Source organism: Oncorhynchus keta, chromosome 34 (genome assembly GCF_023373465.1).
Source record: "Oncorhynchus keta strain PuntledgeMale-10-30-2019 chromosome 34, Oket_V2, whole genome shotgun sequence".
NCBI lineage: Eukaryota > Metazoa > Chordata > Actinopteri > Salmoniformes > Salmonidae > Oncorhynchus > Oncorhynchus keta.
The window spans coordinates 80,406,575-80,427,637 of record NC_068454.1 but is presented as its reverse complement, the minus strand read 5'-3'; the positions used below and the strand labels follow the sequence as shown (position 1 = coordinate 80,427,637).

Sequence of the window (21,063 nt, the reverse complement as noted above, 5' to 3'; positions counted from 1 at the left end):
CTCAAACGTTACCACAGTATAATTAACATGTAATTACCTTAACGAAGTTGGGGAGTTGTGTTTTGACCAGGCTCTGGAACTCGTCTCTGCTCAGTGTGTCTGAGGATCCATCACTTCCAGCAAACGCCTTGAACTGGGACACGAGTACACCAATGGCTGACTCCATCACTGACAGAGAGGGAGAGGAAGAATGGACAAGAGGTAGTGTTCTAATGGGACTAAACACAATACAATACAGACACAGAGGAGAGGTTATTGAACTGAAAAATCATAAATACGTAGATAAAATACTACAGACTTCAGGTCAACGACGGCATTGAGAAAAAACAGCAAGTGTTACAGAGGAGGAGAGAAAGAGACGGGAGGACAGGAGATAGAAACATTAAACAGAGAGGGAGATAAAAGATGTATATTCAACTTATAGAGAAATATGGAGGTAGATAAGAATAATTAACTCACCTGGACACTGCTGAGGTGGCTGAGGTGGTGAGTGTGTTGAGGTGGTACGTCTGAAGGTAAGTTTCTCTCTCTCTCTCTTTCTCACTCTTATACTCACCTCCTCTTCCTAAAATCAAGCCCCCTCCCATCTCTTGTAAATGTTTCTCATGTCATGTTGTCCATTCTGTCCACTTCAAGGTTAAGGTGTCTGTAATAGTGTAAGCTAAATTACCCCACACTGGACCACTGGTTTCTTTCCATTACGTGATTGTAGGATTTATACAACACTGAAAAGCCCTCACCTTCAGACAGGAAACCACACGTGTTCATTTAACCATTTATTATTAAAGATTACAATACGTTAGTCTAGGTGTTAGGCTCTGCTCCTTCATGGTAGCTCACTGCTAGAGCATGCATAATGTTAAGCTAATACTAATTACAGGCAGAGAGCAAGGTGTGCTATACCAATCACCCTGCAGAAAGGAAACACAGAACCTAACAGGTGGAGGCTGTGGTGGCTGGTGGGTAAGCAGAAAACAGACGTTCCAGCGCATAGCTTGTGTGTGGTAGCCATCATGGAAGTGTGTGTAGAACCTGGTGGACTAAATAGACCACCATATTAACGTGGATTGATGATCTCATTGATTCAATATCAGCTGATGCAACACTCAGGTTTCCTGTCTGGCTGCCATATGAATGTTAAGTCACTATGCTTATACTAAAACCTCTCAGGACAGCTCTTTTGGTTTACTTAGCTTTGGGCAGGACAAATCAACTTCATCAGCAGCAGAAATGAGGGATTGTGTATTGCATGTTTCGCCCTTTGACTTGCATTTAGAATATTCTATTGATTTTCTATTGATTTGTCTTGATTCAAATCTAACATCAGTGTTATAAAGTCAGTTTTATTGTGAGTGTAGTTACGCGAGTCTCTCATTCTTACCAGAGTCAAAGGGTAGCAGATTATTCCCACCCTCTGGCATGAATGACATCTCCTCTCCTAGTCCAGCTATATCTGACATTAACCTCACAACTAATGAGACACAGGAGTCTGAATCCAACTCCACTGAGTGAGGGGTTTGATGTGACATCATGCACGTATACATTCATGCTCACAAACTCACAGGAAATGCAGTTTCATTCCATTGCAGTTGAATGTCCGTTTAATAATTGAGCAAATACAGCGATGAGGATATAACTACAAAAACATACGTCCAACACGACTCTATTATCTTTGGATTTGAAAATGAGACACACACACACACACTCACACTCACACTCACTCACACTCACTCACACTCACACACACACAGGGCTTTGTCTGAAGGTTTAGACTATTCCAAATCTAAAAGACACGTCCCCATTTATTCACGCAACACTGTAGAAATGCATCATCAGCATGATTAGTCAGCAGCTCTCACACAGACCAGGATGGCTTATTAACCCTCATCTCTCAGCCTGTAGCAATGGATCTCTAGTGATGACAAGACACTGTCCTTCTGCTGCAGAGGGTTAGAACCAACAGGCCCTGGGACTTACTGAGGAGAGGGCAGGTAGACAGCATACACCACTTTCAAACACACACACAGACAAGGACTCTTGCAAGCATGCACACACACACACATTTTAGTCAGTATAGCTGAGACAGCAACTATACTATGTTGGTCTCTGCTTTAGATGGGAGGAGTGTTGCACTATAAAGCTACTGTAAAATCACATTGCATCAATGAGTTACAGACTGCAACATGTATTAAAACAAATGGTCATATAATGGAAACAATATCTAACCAATTGAAATGTGTTGTTTCCAAGGGAGAATGTTTAGCATATTAATGTTGTCTTTGTGCTCAAATACACACAGCACAGATCCAAGAACAGTTAATTGAACAATCAGTGAATGAAAGAAAGGAGACAAAGGAAAGGTAGCCTAGCGTTTAAGAGCATTGGGCCAGTAACAGAAAGGTTACTGGTTCAAATCCCAGAGCCGACTAAGTGAAATATATATGCCGACGTGGCCTTGAGCAAAGCACTTAACCCAGTAAGTCGCTCTGGATAAGAGCGTCTGATAAATGGAAGGCAAAGAAATCAATGTCAAAATATTATGCAAAAACAAAGTCCAGAAAGGAGTCCTTTGACGGCACCCTAATCTGAGATCAGTAGCGAACACTCTCTCTCTCTAAACGTAGAACATCACGTGGAACATGCAGATGACTTCAGGATGTTTCCGGAGGATCATGCTGCAAAATGAACGTAGAATGAAAGGACATTTGAAAACACATACAGTATGTTATATACTGTAACAGTGCTAGGGTCAGGTTGACCTTCTGTGTAACTGAGTTACAAAGTTACTCATTACAGTGGAGTAGTTACACTTCAGGTAGATGACTTTCATGAGAACAGCAGGACAAATGGTGCGATGTCTGATCTGACCCTTTCTCTCACCAGTTCGTCTGCGTCTCTCTCTGCGATGTCTGATCTGACCCCTTCTCTCACCAGTTGGTCTGCGTCTCTCTCTGCGATGTCTGATCTGACCCCTTCTCTCACCAGTTGGTCTGCGTCTCTCTCTGCGATGTCTGATCTGACCCCTTCTCTCACCAGTTGGTCTGCGTCTCTCTCTGCGATGTCTGATCTGAACCCTTCTCTCACCAGTTGGTCTGCGTCTCTCTCTGCGATGTCTGATCTGACCCCTTCTCTCACCAGTTGGTCTGCGTCTCTCTGCGATGTCTGATCTGACCCCTTCTCTCACCAGTTGGTCTGCGTCTCTCTCTGCGATGTCTGATCTGAACCCTTCTCTCACCAGTTGGTCTGCGTCTCTCTCTGCGATGTCTGATCTGACCCCTTCTCTCACCAGTTGGTCTGCGTCTCTCTCTGCGATGTCTGATCTGACCCCTTCTCTCACCAGTTGGTCTGCGTCTCTCTCTGCGATGTCTGATCTGACCCCTTCTCTCACCAGTTGGTCTGCGTCTCTCTCTGCGATGTCTGATCTGACCCCTTCTCTCACCAGTTGGTCTGCGTCTCTCTCTGCGATGTCTGATCTGACCCCTTCTCTCACCAGTTGGTCTGCGTCTCTCTCTGCGATGTCTGATCTGAACCCTTCTCTCACCAGTTGGTCTGCGTCTCTCTCTGCGATGTCTGATCTGACCCCTTCTCTCACCAGTTGGTCTGCGTCTCTCTCTGCGATGTCTGATCTGACCCCTTCTCTCACCAGTTGGTCTGCGTCTCTCTCTGCGATGTCTGATCTGACCCCTTCTCTCACCAGTTGGTCTGCGTCTCTCTCTGCGATGTCTGATCTGACCCCTTCTCTCACCAGTTGGTCTGCGTCTCTCTCTGCGATGTCTGATCTGACCCCTTCTCTCACCAGTTGGTCTGCGTCTCTCTCTGTCTGATCGATGTCTGATCTGACCCCCCTTCTCTCACCAGTTGGTCTGCGTCTCTCTCTGCGATGTCTGATCTGACCCCTTCTCTGACCAGTTGGTCTGCGTCTCTCTCTGCGATGTCTGATCTGACCCCTTCTCTCACCAGTTGGTCTGCGTCTCTCTGCGATGTCTGATCTGACCCCTTCTCTCACCAGTTGGTCTGCGTCTCTCTCTGCGATGTCTGATCTGACCCCTTCTCTCACCAGTTGGTCTGCGTCTCTCTCTGCGATGTCTGATCTGACCCTTTCTCTCACCAGTTCGTCTGCGTCTCTCTCTGCGATGTTTCGGCGTAAACGCTCCCAGAACGTTACCCTCTCGTCCTCATCCTGGGGCCAGTCCAGGTAGGTCCGGGTTCTGGCCAGCTTAGCCAGTCTGCAACACAAACACCCACTACTGTTCATTTTGTTATTGTTCGTATCACTACTGTTCATATCACTACTGTTCATATCACTACTGTTCATATCACTACTGTTCATATCACTACTGTTCATATCACTACTGTTCATATCATTTCTGTTTATATACAATGTATTCCATTCGAAGTTCAGTCCATTCAAGAGATGAGTTGGTGTGATACCTGTGGAAGGCGGACAGCTCGAAGGGGGAGATGTGTTCTAGGAAGATGAGGATGAGTCTGTGGCTGTGCTCAGACAACAGGCGGTGTGTGGCCACTCTCATCTCCAGGCCACACCAGTCACTCCTCAGGTAGCGTCTGGTCAACACACACACCGTCCTCCTGCTGCAGTAGATGTTCTCAGCGATGTTATCCACAATGCCCTTCCCTACCTGGGACAGGAGACAACAGGCTGGGTGCTGTTTATCAATGAAATCTAATGTATTTGTGGTTGTACTTTGTACCATTATAGCCCCATATTCTCTATTCTCACACACACTTGCATGTCAAAGCGCGCACTCGCCCGCACACACACACACCTCAAAGTCTCGGTGGTGCAGACACAGTCGTAGTCGTGGCTCCCCCTCCTCTAGCATCGGGGCCATCTCTCCCAGTACCCACGCCTCATCACCACTGCTGAACGACACAAACGCATCATACCTCACCTCCTCTTCCTCCTTCTCCTCTCCCTCTTCCCCCTCTATCAGCTCCTCCCACTGTCCCCCCATCCTCCTCTTCCTCCTCCACCACCTCCTCCCCACACGTCGCTCCACCCATCCTCTCAGACGAAAGAATAGAACGACACAGGGCCAGTGGAGGAAGCGGTATCCTAGCGCCAAGCACAGGAGGCTGCACACAGTGGCCGTTGTGGAGACGTAGGACAGGAAGTCGTCTTCGGTCTGGCAGAGGCGCTCCATGGTGGACAGGAAGTTGAGTCGTTGGTAGTGCCAGATGCACTGCTGTCGCTGCAGGAGCACCACCTGAGTCCATAACCAATCAATCATTAATCATCTGTAATCAATATACTGTATCAACTTCACCTCTTATAGTCAATTATCAAAAATCTATAAATGGACTGTTGTTTTAAAGATTCTAATCAATATAATTTGTTGTTCACAGCACCCGTTAAAGACCAGAAATCATCAAACATAAATACACGATCCCTAGTAAAAACCTGTTACCTGTAATTAATCAACAATAATCTATATGTTATCAGAACTTTAGTTGGACCGGACTTGTTCTACCTGTGTTTTGCGAGAGTTGTCAGCCCAGTCCAGAAGCCAGCCGTTGGAGCAGTCACAGCGGAAGTCGACCTGGTCAAAGACCAGCGTGGAGAGAGACAGCAGGGGAATGAAGACCCCCTCCAACAGGATCAGAGGGCTCTCACTGTACAGCCTCAAAACACGTAGAGACACCAGGTCTGTAAACATGGACTGGAGAGAGGAAGGGAGGGAAAGAAAGAGGGAGGAAAAGAGAAAGGGAGAGAGGGGGGGTGAAAGAAAGAGAAGGAGAGAAAGACAGTAATGAGAAGGAGAGAGAGGGAGATACAGTAATGACATTGTGAGGGAGGGAGATAGAGATACAGTAATGAGAAAGAGACAGAGAGATCTGAAGTCAAATTTTTACTGTTTGCTGATGATCTGGTACTTCTGTCCCCAACCAAGGAGGGCCTACAGCAGCACCTAGATCTTCTGCACAGATTCTGTCAGACCCGGGCCCTGACAGTAAATCTCAGTAAGACCAAAATAATGGTGTTCCAAAAAAGGTCCAGTCACCAGGACCACAAAAGAAATTCCATCTAGACACTGTTGCCCTCGAGCACACAAAAAAATATACCTACCTCGGCCTAAACATCAGCACCACAGGTAACTCCCACAAAGCTCTGAACGATCTGAGAGACAAGGCAAGGAAGCACCTTCTACGCCATCAAAAGGAACATAGTGAACATAGACATCCCAATTATGAACTGGCTTTAAAATACTTGAATCAACCCTTTATGGTTGTGAAGTCTGGGGTCCGCTCACCAACTAAGAATGCACAAAATGGGACAAACACCAAATTGAGACTGCATGCAGAATTCTGCAAAAGCATCCTCTGTGTACAACGTAAAACATAATAATTCATGCAGAGCAGAATTAGGCCGATACCCAGTAATTATCAAAATCCAGAAAAGAGATTCCACAACAACCTAAAAGGAAGTGATTCCCAAACCTTCCAAAACAAAGCCATCACCTACAGAGAAAGTAACCCAGAGTCCCCTAAGCAAGCTGGTCCTGGGGCTCTGTTCACAAACACACCCTACAGAGAAAGTAACCCAGAGTCCCCTAAGCAAGCTGGTCCTGGGGCTCTGTTCACAAACACAAACACAAACACAAACACACCCTACAGAGAAAGTAACCCAGACTCCCTTAAGCAAGCTGGTCCTGGGGCTCTGTTCACAAACACACCCTACAGATAAAGTAACCCAGAGTCCCCTAAGCAAGCTGGTCCTGGGGCTCTGTTCACAAACACACCCTACAGAGAAAGTAACCCAGAGTCCCCTAAGCAAGCTGGTCCTGGGGCTCTGTTCACAAACACAAACACACCCTACAGAGAAAGTAACCCAGAGTCCCCTAAGCAAGCTGGTCCTGGGGCTCTGTTCACAAACACAAAAACAGACCCCACAGAACCCCAGGACAGCAGCACAATTAGACTCAACCAAATCATGAGAAAACAAAAAGGAAATTACTTGATACATTGGAAAGAATTTACCAAAAAACTGGAATGCTATTTGGCCCTAAACAGACTGTACACAGTGGCAGAATACCTGACCACTGTGACTGAACCAAAATGAAATTAAGCTTTGACTATGTACAGACTCAGTGAGCATAGCCTTGCTATTGAGAGGACGCCATAGGCAGACCTGGTTCTCAAGTGGAGACACTGCCCACAGTGTGCCATCACAGCAGCAAGATTTGTGAACTGTTTCCACAAGAAAAGGGGTTGTACAACCCATATTTGTTTATTTGTATTCCCTTTTGTTCTTTAACTATTTGTACATCGTTATAACACTGTATATAGCCATAATATGACATTTGAAATGTCTCTATTTCTTTGAAACTTTTGTGAGTGTAATGTTTACTGTTAATTTTTTTATTGTTTATTATCTATTTCACTTGCTTTGGCAATGTAAACATATGTTTCCTATGCCAAAAAAGCCCTTTGAATTGAGAGCTATAGTAATGTGGAAGACAGCATTGGCAGTAACACATGATGCCATCACTAGAAGGATCTAAGGATGTCAAGGTAGAGACACAAGGGTCATTATCAGTAGGCATGAAACTAAAAGCGGTTGGAAAAACGATCAATTAATGAATGATTCGATTGATGGACCAATCGCTAGTTAGTACCCTGGTGAGGAAGTTGAGTCGACAGTTGATCAGCACTAGGCTCCTGAGCTCCGTCAGGTTCCTGAAGGTAACACTGGGGTCTGTGTGGTTGGAGAAGTTGAGGTTGGTCAGTTTGAGCCTCTTCAGCTTTCGAAGCTGGTTGATGGTGGTGTAGGGGGTGGTAAACTTCTCAGGGTTGGCTGAGAACTCAAACGACTCCAGGTTGAGGAAGTAGGGGGCCAGGAAAATGTTGTTGCAGTCAAATTTTGTCCCCTCGCCCACCTATTTTCAGAATATTTGTATTACTAAGATTACAGGACAATTACTGGTAGCTAGCCAGATCAGTGTCTGCTGCAACCAAGTCCTTCAGCACAACGTTGTTGAGGCATGACAATAACATGAATTGGCGGCAGCAGAAACTTATCTGGCTAGCTACCAGTATGATTCATTTTCCTGTACAAGATCTGCTGCTTAGCTATAAAGCAGTGTTCTTCAATCCTGGTCCTGTGGAACCACAGCTTCACATAAGTTGATCAGGTGAACCAACCCACTGGGCAAAGACATCATTTGATTGAGTTGTCAACTAATGTGAATTGAACATGAAATCAACAACAAATGTCACCATGTCATTAGATTTAGGTTAAAGGTTTGGTGAAGAACATACTAAATGTTCTTAGGTTGATGACTTTTTGCAAATCCAATCAGTTTTCCACTTTATTTCATCGTCATCACAGATTGTTGTTGCTTGAAATGATGTGGAAAGAACATTGATTCAATTAGTTTTTGCCCAGTGGGAAGTGTGTTAGTACTGGAGGATGGAGCAATAGCCTGCACACCTTTACTTTCGCCAGGACCATGGTTGAAGATTACTGCTAGACATCACATTGAGATACAACACAGAGTAACTCCTCATCCTGGCCCACCTTCAGCTCTCGGACCATGGGGAACATGTTGTTTTCACAGTCAGAGGACTGGATCATCTTCCCTCTGAGTTCCAGGACCATGGGGAACTCAGGAGCGGGAACATGGCCTACGGTGAGGTAGGTTCCTGGGCCTGTGTCGATGAGGAGGTGCTGGAGCTTGGTGGGGAAGCCCAGGAACAGCATGTTGAGGTAGAGCTGGTAGATAATGTCTATCTCTCCCAGGCTGAGGTCTTGGAGTCGATGCTGTCTACGGAACACCCCATGAGCGATGCCCCCTGAGATCTTGTTCCCTTCCAGGAGGAGAACCTACAGTCACATCATCAATAATTGATTACCAAAATCTGTTTCCCCTCCAAACATATAGCAGTTACCACATCAACACAAATATCCTGATCTGACCTCTAGAGCAGGCAGACCCTCAAAGTCGTCTTCTCCCAGCATGGAGATTTTGTTGTGGGTGAGGTCGAGGACGCGGAGGAGCGGCATCCCCTGGAGAGCCCGGTGGGCCAGGGAGGAGATATGGTTCTCACTCAGATCCAAACGCTCCAGCAGGGGCATACAGGAGAACTGAGAATGATCATGACAAACATCATACTCATCGCCATACCGATTTTATATAACATCATACAAATATCTCAAGTCAAATACATTTGTCAGCAAAGTTATTGTATCTCAGTTAATTGAGGTATAGACATTAAAAAGATGTGACAGACTGACTGACCTGATCAGTGGTGATCTCAGTGAGGTGGTTCTCATGGAGAATGAGAGAGGTGAGGTTCCACACCCTCCCTCCCCCTGCTGAGCAGAACGAGGCATTGGTCAGCTTGGTCAGGACCATCATCAGACCCTGTATCTGACCGGTACCAGTCCAGAACCCCAGATCCATACCAGACAGATCCTCAGAAGTCACAGACAGCTGCCTCAGACCAGGACCACACCTACAGAGTCAGGGTTAGCATATTACAACATTAGCCTGGTTGACAGATGTGTTCCTGTGCTCATTTGTTGTTCATAGACATGGGAATTAATTTTCACATTCAAAAGATCAATTGGAGTGCTGTAGCTCAGTAGGTAGAGCATGGCACTAGTAACGGCAGGATAGTGGATTCCATTCCTGGGACCACCCATACGTAAAATGTATGAACCCATGACTGTAAGTCGCTTCCAAATCAAATTGTTTAGTCACATGCGGCGAATATAACAGGTGTAACCTGTCAGTGAAATGTTTACATCCGAGCCCCTAACCAACAATACAGTTAAAAAATAATATGAATAAGAAATTAAAGTAACAAGTAATTAAAGACAACAGTACAATAACAATAGTGAGTGATGTGTAGTAGTAGTGAATAATGTGTGGGCTATATACAGGGGGTACTGGTACAGAGTCAATGTGTGGGCTATATACAGGGGGTACTGGTACAGAGTCAATGTGTGGGCTATATACAGGGGGTACTGGTACAGAGTCAATGTGTGGGCTATATACAGGGGGTACTGGTACAGAGTCAATGTGTGGGCTATATACAGGGGGTACTGGTACAGAGTCAATGTGTGGGCTATATACAGGGGGTACTGGTACAGAGTCAATGTGTGGGCTATATACAGGGGGTACTGGTACAGAGTCAATGTGTGGGCTATATACAGGGGGTACTGGTACAGAGTCAATGTGTGGGCTATATACAGGGGGTACTGGTACAGAGTCAATGTGTGGGCTATATACAGGGGGTACTGGTACAGAGTCAATGTGTGGGCTATATACAGGGGGTACTGGTACAGAGTCAATGTGTGGGCTATATACAGGGGGTACTGGTACAGAGTCAATGTGTGGGCTATATACAGGGGGTACTGGTACAGAGTCATGTGGGCTATATACAGTGGGCTATATACAGGGGTACTGGTACAGAGTCAATGTGTGGGCTATATACAGGGGTACTGGTACAGAGTCAATGTGTGGGCTATATACAGGGGGTACTGGTACAGAGTCAATGTGTGGGCTATATACAGGGGGTACTGGTACAGAGTCAATGTGTGGGCTATATACAGGGGGTACTGGTACAGAGTCAATGTGTGGGCTATATACAGGGGGTACTGGTACAGAGTCAATGTGTGGGCTATATACAGGGGGTACTGGTACAGAGTCAATGTGTGGGCTATATACAGGGGGTACTGGTACAGAGTCAATGTGTGGGCTATATACAGGGGGTACTGGTACAGAGTCAATGTGTGGGCTATATACAGGGGGTACTGGTACAGAGTCAATGTGTGGGCTATATACAGGGGTACTGGTACAGGTCAATGTGTGGGCTATATACAGGGGTACTGGTACAGAGTCAATGTGTGGGCTATATACAGGGGTACTGGTACAGAGTCAATGTGTGGGCTATATACAGGGGTACTGGTACAGAGTCAATGTGTGGGCTATATACAGGGGTACTATATACAGGGGTACTGGTACAGAGTCAATGTGTGGGCTATATACAGGGGTACTGGTACAGAGTCAATGTGTGGGCTATATACAGGGGGTACTGGTACAGAGTCAATGTGTGGGCTATATACAGGGGGTACTGGTACAGAGTCAATGTGTGGGCTATATACAGGGGGGGTACTGGTACAGAGTCAATGTGTGGGCTATATACAGGGGTACTGGTACAGAGTCAATGTGTGGGCTATATACAGGGGTACTGGTACAGAGTCAATGTGTGGGCTATATACAGGGGTACTGGTACAGAGTCAATGTGTGGGCTATATACAGGGGTACTGGTACAGAGTCAATGTGTGGGCTATATACAGGGGGTACTGGTACAGAGTCAATGTGTGGGCTATATACAGGGGGTACTATCAATGTGTGGGCTATATACAGGGGTACTGGTACAGAGTCAATGTGTGGGCTATATACAGGGGTACTGGTACAGAGTCAATGTGTGGGCTATATACAGGGGGTACTGGTACAGAGTCAATGTGTGGGCTATATACAGGGGTACTGGTACAGAGTCAATGTGTGGGCTATATACAGGGGTACTGGTACAGAGTCAATGTGTGGGCTATATACAGGGGTACTGGTACAGAGTCAATGTGTGGGCTATATACAGGGGGTACTGGTACAGAGTCAATGTGTGGGCTATATACAGGGGTACTGGTACAGAGTCAATGTGGTGAGGCTATATACAGGGGGTACTGGTACAGAGTCAATGTGTGGGCTATATACAGGGGGTACTGGTACAGAGTCAATGTGGGGCTATATACAGGGGTACTGGTACAGAGTCAATGTGGGCTATATACAGGGGTACTGGTACAGAGTCAATGTGTGGGCTATATACAGGGGGTACTGGTACTGGTACAGAGTCAATGTGTGGGCTATATACAGGGGTACTGGTACAGAGTCAATGTGTGGGCTATATACAGGGGGTACTGGTACAGAGTCAATGTGTGGGCTATATACAGGGGTACTGGTACAGAGTCAATGTGTGGGCTATATACAGGGGTGTGGGCTACTGGTACAGAGTCAATGTGTGGGCTATATACAGGGGTACTGGTACAGAGTCAATGTGTGGGCTATATACAGGGGTACTGGTACAGAGTCAATGTGTGGGCTATATACAGGGGGTACTGGTACAGAGTCAATGTGTGGGAGTCTATATACAGGGGTACTGGTACAGAGTCAATGTGTGGGCTATATACAGGGGTACTGGTACAGGGTCAATGTGTGGGCTATATACAGGGGTACTGGTACAGAGTCAATGTGTGGGCTATATACAGGGGTACTGGTACAGAGTCAATGTGTGGGCTATATACAGGGGTACTGGTACAGAGTCAATGTGTGGGCTATATACAGGGGTACTGGTACAGAGTCAATGTGTGGGCTACATACAGGGGGTACTGGTACAGAGTCAATGTGTGGGCTATATACAGGGGTACTGGTACAGAGTCAATGTGTGGGCTATATACAGGGGGTACTGGTACAGAGTCAATGTGTGGGCTATATACAGGGGGTACTGGTACAGAGTCAATGTGTGGGCTATATACAGGGGGTACTGGTACAGAGTCAATGTGTGGGCTATATACAGGGGGTACTGGTACAGAGTCAATGTGTGGGCTATATACAGGGGGTACTGGTACAGAGTCAATGTGTGGGCTATATACAGGGGGTACTGGTACAGAGTCAATGTGTGGGCTATATACAGGGGGTACTGGTACAGGGTCAATGTGTGGGCTATATACAGAGGGTACCGGTACAGAGTCAATGTGTGGGCTATATACAGGGGGTACTGGTACAGAGTCAATGTGTGGGCGCGCCGGTTAGTTGAGGTAATTGAGGTAACATGTACATGTAGGCAGAGTTATTAAAGTGACTATGCACAGATTATAACAACAGAGGAGACCAGCGTTGTGAGGGTGGGGGGGGCATTCCAATGTTTAGGACATTCTTCTATTCCTCTGGTATAGAGGTCCTGGATGGCAGGAAGCTTGGCCCCAGTGATGTACTGGGCCGTATGCACTACCCTCGATGGTGCAGCTGTAGAACCTTTTGAGGATCTGAGGACCCATGCCCAATCTTTTCAGTCTCCTGAGGGGGAATAGGTTTTGTCGTGCCCTCTTCACAGCTGTCTTGGTGTGTTTGGACCATGTTAGTTTGTTGGTGATGTAGACAAAAGTGTCTGCTAAATGGCATATATTAATGTATTATTATTATTTATTACAACTGCTTAGTTACCAGTCTGTTTATGCTTGTTATTCTATGATTATATATGACAACTGCTTAGTTACCAGTCTGTTTATGCTTGTTATTCTATGATTATATATGACAACTGCTTAGTTACCAGTCTGTTTATGCTTGTTATTCTATGATTATATATGACAACTGCTTAGTTACCAGTCTGTTTATGCCTGTTATTCTATGATTATATATGACAACTGCTTAGTTACCAGTCTGTTTATGCCTGTTATTCTATGATTATATATGACAACTGCTTGGTTACCAGTCTGTTTATGCCTGTTATTCTATGATTATATATGACAACTGCTTAGTTACCAGTCTGTTTATGCTTGTTATTCTATGATTATATATGACAACTGCTTAGTTACCAGTCTGTTTATGCTTGTTATTCTATGATTATATATGACAACTGCTTGGTTACCAGTCTGTTTATGCTTGTTATTCTATGATTATATATGACAACTGCTTGGTTACCAGTCTGTTTATGCCTGTTATTCTATGATTATATATGACAACTGCTAGGTTAACAGTCTGTTTATGCTTGTTATTCTATGATTATATATGACAACTGCTTGGTTACCAGTCTGTTTATGCTTGTTATTCTATGATTATATATGACAACTGCTTGGTTACCAGTCTGTTTATGCTTGTTATTCTATGATTATATATGACAACTGCTTGGTTACCAGTCTGTTTATGCCTGTTATTCTATGATTATATATGACAACTGCTTGGTTACCAGTCTGTTTATGCTTGTTATTCTATGATTATATATGACAACTGCTTGGTTACCAGTCTGTTTATGCTTGTTATTCTATGATTATATATGACAACTGCTTGGTTACCAGTCTGTTTATGCCTGTTATTCTATGATTATATATGACAACTGCTTAGCTACCAGTCTGTTTATGCTTGTTATTCTATGATTATATATGACAACTGCTTAGTTACCAGTCTGTTTATGCTTGTTATTCTATGATTATATATGACAACTGCTTGGTTACCAGTCTGTTTATGCTTGTTATTCTATGATTATATATGACAACTGCTTAGTTACCAGTCTGTTTATGCCTGTTATTCTATGATTATATATGACAACTGCTTGGTTACCAGTCTGTTTATGCTTGTTATTCTATGATTATATATGACAACTGCTTGGTTACCAGTCTGTTTATGCTTGTTATTCTATGATTATATATGACAACTGCTTGGTTACCAGTCTGTTTATGCTTGTTATTCTATGATTATATATGACAACTGCTTAGTTACCAGTCTGTTTATGCTTGTTATTCTATGATGATTATATATGACAACTGCTTGGTTACCAGTCTGTTTATGCTTGTTATTCTATGATTATATATGACAACTGCTTAGTTACCAGTCTGTTTATGCTTGTTATTCTATGATTATATATGACAACTGCTTGGTTACCAGTCTGTTTATGCTTTATCCAAATCCTTTGAGTCTGATGAGTCAGATCAGAAACCAGGCCCCCAGAAAACCCTAGACTAGACCTGGGTTACCCAACTCTAACCCCACGAGGTCCAGAGCCTGCTGCCTTCTGTTCTAGATGATCATTAATTACACACACCTGGTGTCCCAGTTCTAAATCAGTCCCTGATTAGAGGGGAACAAGTAATACAATGCAGTGGTCCTGGCTTTGAGGTCCAGAGTTGAGTTTGAGGGAACTAGACCATTCTAAAGCCACTCACCTCTTCATGACCTCTGCAGTGAAGGCTGTGATCAGGGCCAGGTGCAGATCCAAGGACTCCACTCCATGTTTTACTACCAGAGTACACAGGTCAGACAGGCTGGGGGTGAACTGTCTCAAGGTATAACTGGACAGGTAGAGCTTGTTAACCCTCCCCATGCCAGACCCCCACAGCTGGCCCACCCAGACATCCACCATAGACAGGGACAGACTGGACAGGTTCTGGAACACAGACAGAGACTTCGGCTCTACCCTTCGCACCGGGTTTCCACTCAGGTCCAGGATCCGGATCCTGGACAGGAGCACTGTGGGCCACGGATTGGATCCAGAGCAGCCTCCGTTCTGGATGGAGCTGACCATGCTGCCAGGCAGCTCCAGGGTCTCTAGTTTCTCCATCCCAGGGGAGAGGAGACAGAACAGTTCCCCCAGGTCTCTCGCTCCAGCCCTGTCCACCCTCAGGCTCCTCACCCGTACCAGGGGATCCAGCAGAGCAGGGGGGGCCAGGGCCAGACTCATACCAGCCAGGGTGAGCTCCTCCAGGCTAGACAGGCCCTGGAACACCCCTGGCTCCAGAGTGACGTTCACTCCCCCCCAGGAGGAGGAGACGAGGATGTGGAGGAACCTTAGTTTGGGCAGACCAGTGAAGGCCCCTGAGGTCACCTGTGAAAAAAGGGGATACACACACATCTAGGATTAAAAATATGGGCTGAATCAATGCATAACAGCTATGCACACACACACACACACACACACACACACACACACACACACACACACACACACACACACACACACACACACACACACACACACACACACACACACACACACACACACACACACACACACACACACACACACCTTTGCCAGGTGTGAGCCATCCAAATAGAGGTGCTCCAGGAGGGGAATGTGAGAGAAGGCGTCTGCAGGCAGGGAGGAGGAGGAGTGAAGGATACAAAGAGAACGCACATCAGGAAACACCTCCTCCAGCCCAGACCTGAGATAAAGAAAGATAAGATTAGTGATTGATTCTTCTATACACTGCTCCAAAAAAATAAAGGGAACACTAAAATAACACATCCTAGATCTGAATGAATGAAATATTCTTATTAAATACTTTTTTCTTTACATAGTTGAATGTGCTGACAACAAAATCGAACAAAAATGATCAATGGAAATCAAATTTATCAACCCATGGAGGTCTGGATTTGGAGCCACACAAAATGAAAGTGGAAAACCACACTACAGGCTCATCCAAATTTGATGTAATGTCCTTAAAACAAGTCAAAATTAGGCTCAGTAGTGTGTGTGGCCTCCACGTGCCTGTATGACTTCCCTACAACGCCTGGGCATGCTCCTGATGAGGTGGCGGATGGTCTCCCGAGGGATCTCCTCCCAGACCTGGACTAAAGCATCTGCCAACTCCTGGACAGTCTGTTGGGCAACGTGGTGTTGGTGGATGGTGCGAGACATGATGTCCCAGATGTGCTCAATTGGATTCAGGTCTGGGGAACGGGCGGGCCAGTCCATAGCATCACTGCCTTCCTCTTCCAGGAACTGCTGACACACTCCAGCCACATGAGGTCTAGCATTGTCTTGCAGTAGGAGGAACCCAGGGCCAACCCTACCAGCATCTCACAAGGGGTCTGAGGATCTCGTCTCGGTACCTAATGGCAGTCAGGCTACCTCTGGCGAGCACATGGAGGGCTGTGCGGCCCCCCCAAAGAAATGCCACCCCACAGCATGACTGACCCACCACCAAACCGGTCATGCTGGATGATGTTGCAGGCAGCAGAACGTTCTCCATGGCGTCTCCAGACTCTGTCACGTCTGTCACATGTGCTGTGTGAACCTGCTTTCATCTGTGAAGAGCACAGGGCGCCAGTGGCGAATTTTCCGATCTTGGTGTTCTCTGGCAAATGCCAAACGTCCTGCACGGTGTTGGGCTGTAAACACAACCCCCACCTGTGGACGTCGGGCCCTCATACCACCCTCATGGAGTCTGTTTCTGACCGTTTGAGCAGACACATGCACATTTGTGGCCTGCTGGAGGTCATTTTGCAGGGCTCTGGCAGTGCTCCTTCTGCTCCTCCTTGCACTGAGGCAGAGGTAGCGGTCCTGCTGCTGGGTTGTTGCCCTCCTACGGCCTCCTCCACGTCTCCTGATGTACTGGCCTGTCTCCTCGTAGCGCCTCCATGCTCTGGACACTACGCTGACAGACACAGCAAACCTTCTTGCCACAACTTGCATTGATGTGCCATCCTGGATGAGCTGCACTACCTGAGCCACTTGTGTTGGTTGTAGACTCCGTCTCATGCTACCACTAGAGTGAAAGCACCGCCAGCATTCAAAAGTGACCAAAACATCAGCCAGGAAGCATAGGAACTGAGAAGTTGTCTGTGGTCACCACCTGCAGAACCACTCCTTTATTGGGGGTGTCTTGCTACATGCCTATAATTTCCACCTGTTGTCTATTCCATTTGCACAACAGCATGTGAAATGTATTGTCAATCAGTGTTGCTTCCTAAGTGGACAGTTTGATTTCACAGAAGTGTGATTGACTTGGAGTTACATTGTGTTGTTTAAGTGTTCCCTTTATTTTTTTGAGCAGTATATATATATATATATACATTTACATTTAAGTCATTTAGCAGACGCTCTTATCCAGAGCGACTTACAAATTGGTGCATTCACCTTATGACATCCAGTGGAACAGCCACTTTACAATAGTGCATCTAAATCTTTTAAGGGGGGTGAGAAGGATTACTTTATCCTATCCTAGGTATTCCTTAAAGAGGTGGGGTTTCAGGTGTCTCCGGAAGGTGGTGATTGACTCCGCTGTCCTGGCGTCGTGAGGGAGTGTGTTCCACCATTGGGAAGCCAGAGCAGCGAACAGTTTTGACTGGGCTGAGCGGGAACTGTACTTCCTCAGTGGTAGGGAGGCGAGCAGGCCAGATATATATACATACACACACACAATATATATACACAGTACCAGTCTAAAGTTTGAACACACCTACTCATTCAAGGGTTTCTCTTTATTTTTACTATTTTCTTCATTGTTGTAATGAATATGATGGGAGACAGAGAGCTGGTTTCAAGCGCAGGGCGCAGCAGGTGTTCATTTGTAAAGGACCACAGGAGGAAGCAGGTAGCTGGGTCCAGGGGCAGGCAGAAGGTCATACACAGGAGGAGGCAGGTAGCTGGGTCCAGGGGCAGGCAGAAGGTCATACACAGGAGGAGGCAGGTAGCTGGGTCCAGGGGCAGGCAGAAGGTCATACACAGGAGGAGGCAGGTAGCTGGGTCCAGGGGCAGGCAGAAGGTCATACACAGGAGGAGGCAGGTAGCTGGGTCCAGGGGCAGGCAGAAGGTCATACACAGGGGGTCCAAAAAGGCAACAGTACAGGCATGGAGAAGGCTAATGACGTAGTGCAGGAGATCAGGCGTACAGTACATGCAGGGAATAGGCTAAAAGGCGTCGTTAGTGAGGATGGCCAAAACTATGGTACACATGAGGACTAATACAGAAAGAACCAGAGCTCCAAATAGAAACATGTATCAAAACAAACAATACCTCACAATGACAAGGTGCAAAGAACTGAACTAAATAGTGTGTGTAAATGACATACAGGTGTGTGAACAGGTGATCAGAGTTCAGGTGATTGGGATCTGGAGAGTGAGCTGCGTTCAGGGGATCTATGTGTTTGAGAGTGTAAGTTGGAAAATACATTACAATTGTAGAATAATAGTGAAGACATCAAAACTATTAAATAACACATATGGAATCATGTAGTAACCAAAAAAGTGTTAAACAAATCAAAATATATTTTATATTTGAGATTCTTCAAAGTAGCCACCCTTTGCCTTGATGACAGATTTGCACTCTTGGCATTCTCTCAACCAGCTTCACCTGGAATGCTTTTCCAACAGTATTGTTGGAGTTCCCACTTATGCTGAACACTTGTTGGCTGCTTTTCCTTCACTCTGTTTGGGATGAGTTGGACTGCAATCTCAATTGGGTTGAAGTCAGGTGATTGTGGTGGCCAGGTCATCTGAGCCAGCACTCTCCTTCTTGGTCAAATAGCCCTTACACAGCCTGGAGGTGTGTTGGGTCATTGTCCTTGTTGAAAAACAAATGACAGTACCACTAAGCGCAAACCAGATGGGATGGTGTATCACTGCAGAATGCTGTGGTAGCCATGCGGGTTAAGTGTGCCTTGAATTCTAAATAAATCACAGACAATGTCTCCATCAAAGCACCCCCACACCTCCTCCTCCATGCTTCACGGTAGGAACCACACGTTGTCTCACAAAGACACGGCGGTTGGAACCAAAAATCTAAAACTTGGTCTCATCAGAACAAAGGACAGATTTCCACCGGTCGAATATCCATTGCTCGTGTTTTAACCCACTTGAATGAGGTGTCCAAACTTTGTCTTGTACTAATATATATATATACAGTGCCTTGCGAAAGTATTCGCCCCCCTTGAACTTTGCGACCTTTTGCCACATTTCAGGCTTCAAACATAAAGATATGAAACCATTTTTTTGTGAAAAATCAACAACAAGTGGGACACAATCCATGAAGTGGATCGGCATTTATTGGATATTTCAAACTTTAACAAATCAAAAACTGAAAAATTGGGCGTGCAAAATTATTCAGCCCCCTTAAGTTAATACTTTGTAGCGCCACCTTTTGCTGCAATTACAGCTGTAAGTCGATTGGGGTATGTCTCTATCAGTTTTGCACATCGAGTGCATTGGGCAGCTGGGAGGAGGTTTTCTTATTTTCCATGGACTTACAGTGTCCCCATACTTTTTTTTAGTTTGTGTTGCAGTAAGCAAATTTCTGCTTGAAAAAGCTAGCCTTGGCTTTAACTGCCTGTGTATATTGGTTTCTAGCTTCCCTGAACAGCTGCATATCACGGGGGCTGTTCGATGCTAATGCAGAACGCCATAGGATGTTTTTGTGTTGGTTAAGGGCAGTCAGGTCTGGAGAAAACCAAGGGCTATATCTGTTCCTGGTTCGACATTTCTTGAATGGGGCATGCTTCTTTAAGATGGTGAGGAAGGCATTTAGAAAAATAACCAGGCATCCTCTACTGACGGGATAAGGTCAATATCCTTCCAGGATCCCCCGGCCAGATCGATTAGAAAGGCCTGCTTGCTGAAGTGTTTCAGGGAGCGTTTTACAGTGATGAGTGGAGGTCGTTTGACCGCTGACCCATTACGGATGCAGGCAATGAGGCAGACTGAGGAATGAGGCAGACTAGACTGTATGATGATGTAATATTGTATAGTGCTGGTCTCTGTTCTATTGTCCTGGTTGTATGTAACCTACCTGAGGTCAGTGATCTCTGTGCACTCAGCATAGGGTCCCAGGCCAGGCTTAAGGGAACATTGTATGAACCCTCCGATGTCTTTCTGTACATACAGATCCTCCTCATAGCAGTCACAGTGACGCCTGATCACCCCTTCTGCTCCGTCACACACACACAAGAGCAGCAGCACACTCACACCGGGCCTCCACACCCAAAACACAAACGTCATTCTTGGTGTTAGACCTAAATGAAACACAGAATATTTATATGTTACAGCACACTTTTTATTAGAACTACATGGCATACAGTCATTTCATAATCCTCATAACACCTAATTAACAATCAATAAATTCCAAGTACATACCAGCTGATAGGAAACCAAAATGGACTATACAAGTGAAGAACAGGCCAGTCAAAGTGAAGTAGGACAGCTCACAGTGTTCTGTGTTTAAAAACTGTCTTCCTGCCAGACCTCTGTGCTTCTCCGGAGGGAGAGGTCTGTACTTCTGTCAACACCTAGACCGCTACAGTCTCATGCAGAATACTAGAGAACAACCTTTAAATATGTCTTGAGAAAAGGGAAGTGAAAACAATGTCTTTACTGCAAAAGTTGTTGTGTAGGTTTAAAATAGTCAGATAGAGAGTTCTCTGTTGCTGTGAAGTGCTGAAGGTTAATTACCAGATCTGTTACGGACAGAACAGCAATACTTTTCATTCTCACCTCTCACCACTTATCAGTCGGCATAAAGCTGACATTTTGGACACAACAACATGACAACTG

At 45.6% G+C, this 21,063-nt stretch overlaps 1 protein-coding gene across 6 annotated transcripts in view; it reads right to left on the bottom strand.

Moving 5' to 3' along the window:
* LOC118382580 (protein S100-A11-like) overlaps positions 1 to 20,909 on the bottom strand; it is a 21,705-nt gene extending 796 nt beyond the window's left edge. Inside the window, exons 1-13 of one of the 6 annotated variants that reach the window (XM_052495347.1) lie at positions 20,647 to 20,909; positions 20,303 to 20,525; positions 15,823 to 15,958; positions 14,963 to 15,621; positions 9,261 to 9,477; positions 8,939 to 9,106; positions 8,540 to 8,845; positions 7,638 to 7,898; positions 5,493 to 5,681; positions 4,788 to 5,228; positions 4,432 to 4,640; positions 4,058 to 4,226; positions 1,574 to 2,675 (exon numbers count right to left, since the gene is read on the bottom strand). In XM_052495347.1, the coding sequence (XP_052351307.1) occupies positions 2,652 to 2,675; positions 4,058 to 4,226; positions 4,432 to 4,640; positions 4,788 to 5,228; positions 5,493 to 5,681; positions 7,638 to 7,898; positions 8,540 to 8,845; positions 8,939 to 9,106; positions 9,261 to 9,477; positions 14,963 to 15,621; positions 15,823 to 15,958; positions 20,303 to 20,511 (2,988 nt within the window). In that variant the 5' untranslated portion in view covers positions 20,512 to 20,525; positions 20,647 to 20,909 and the 3' untranslated portion in view covers positions 1,574 to 2,651. Of the gene's footprint in view, positions 1 to 37; positions 169 to 459; positions 2,676 to 2,880; positions 3,079 to 3,235; positions 3,814 to 4,057; positions 4,227 to 4,431; positions 4,641 to 4,787; positions 5,229 to 5,492; positions 5,682 to 7,637; positions 7,899 to 8,539; positions 8,846 to 8,938; positions 9,107 to 9,260; positions 9,478 to 14,962; positions 15,622 to 15,822; positions 15,959 to 20,302; positions 20,526 to 20,646 lie in introns of those variants that run through there. The other 5 variants (XM_052495348.1, XM_052495349.1, XM_052495351.1 and 2 more) reach the window with 5 other exon arrangements.
* Between the last annotated feature and the right edge of the window lie 154 nt (positions 20,910 to 21,063).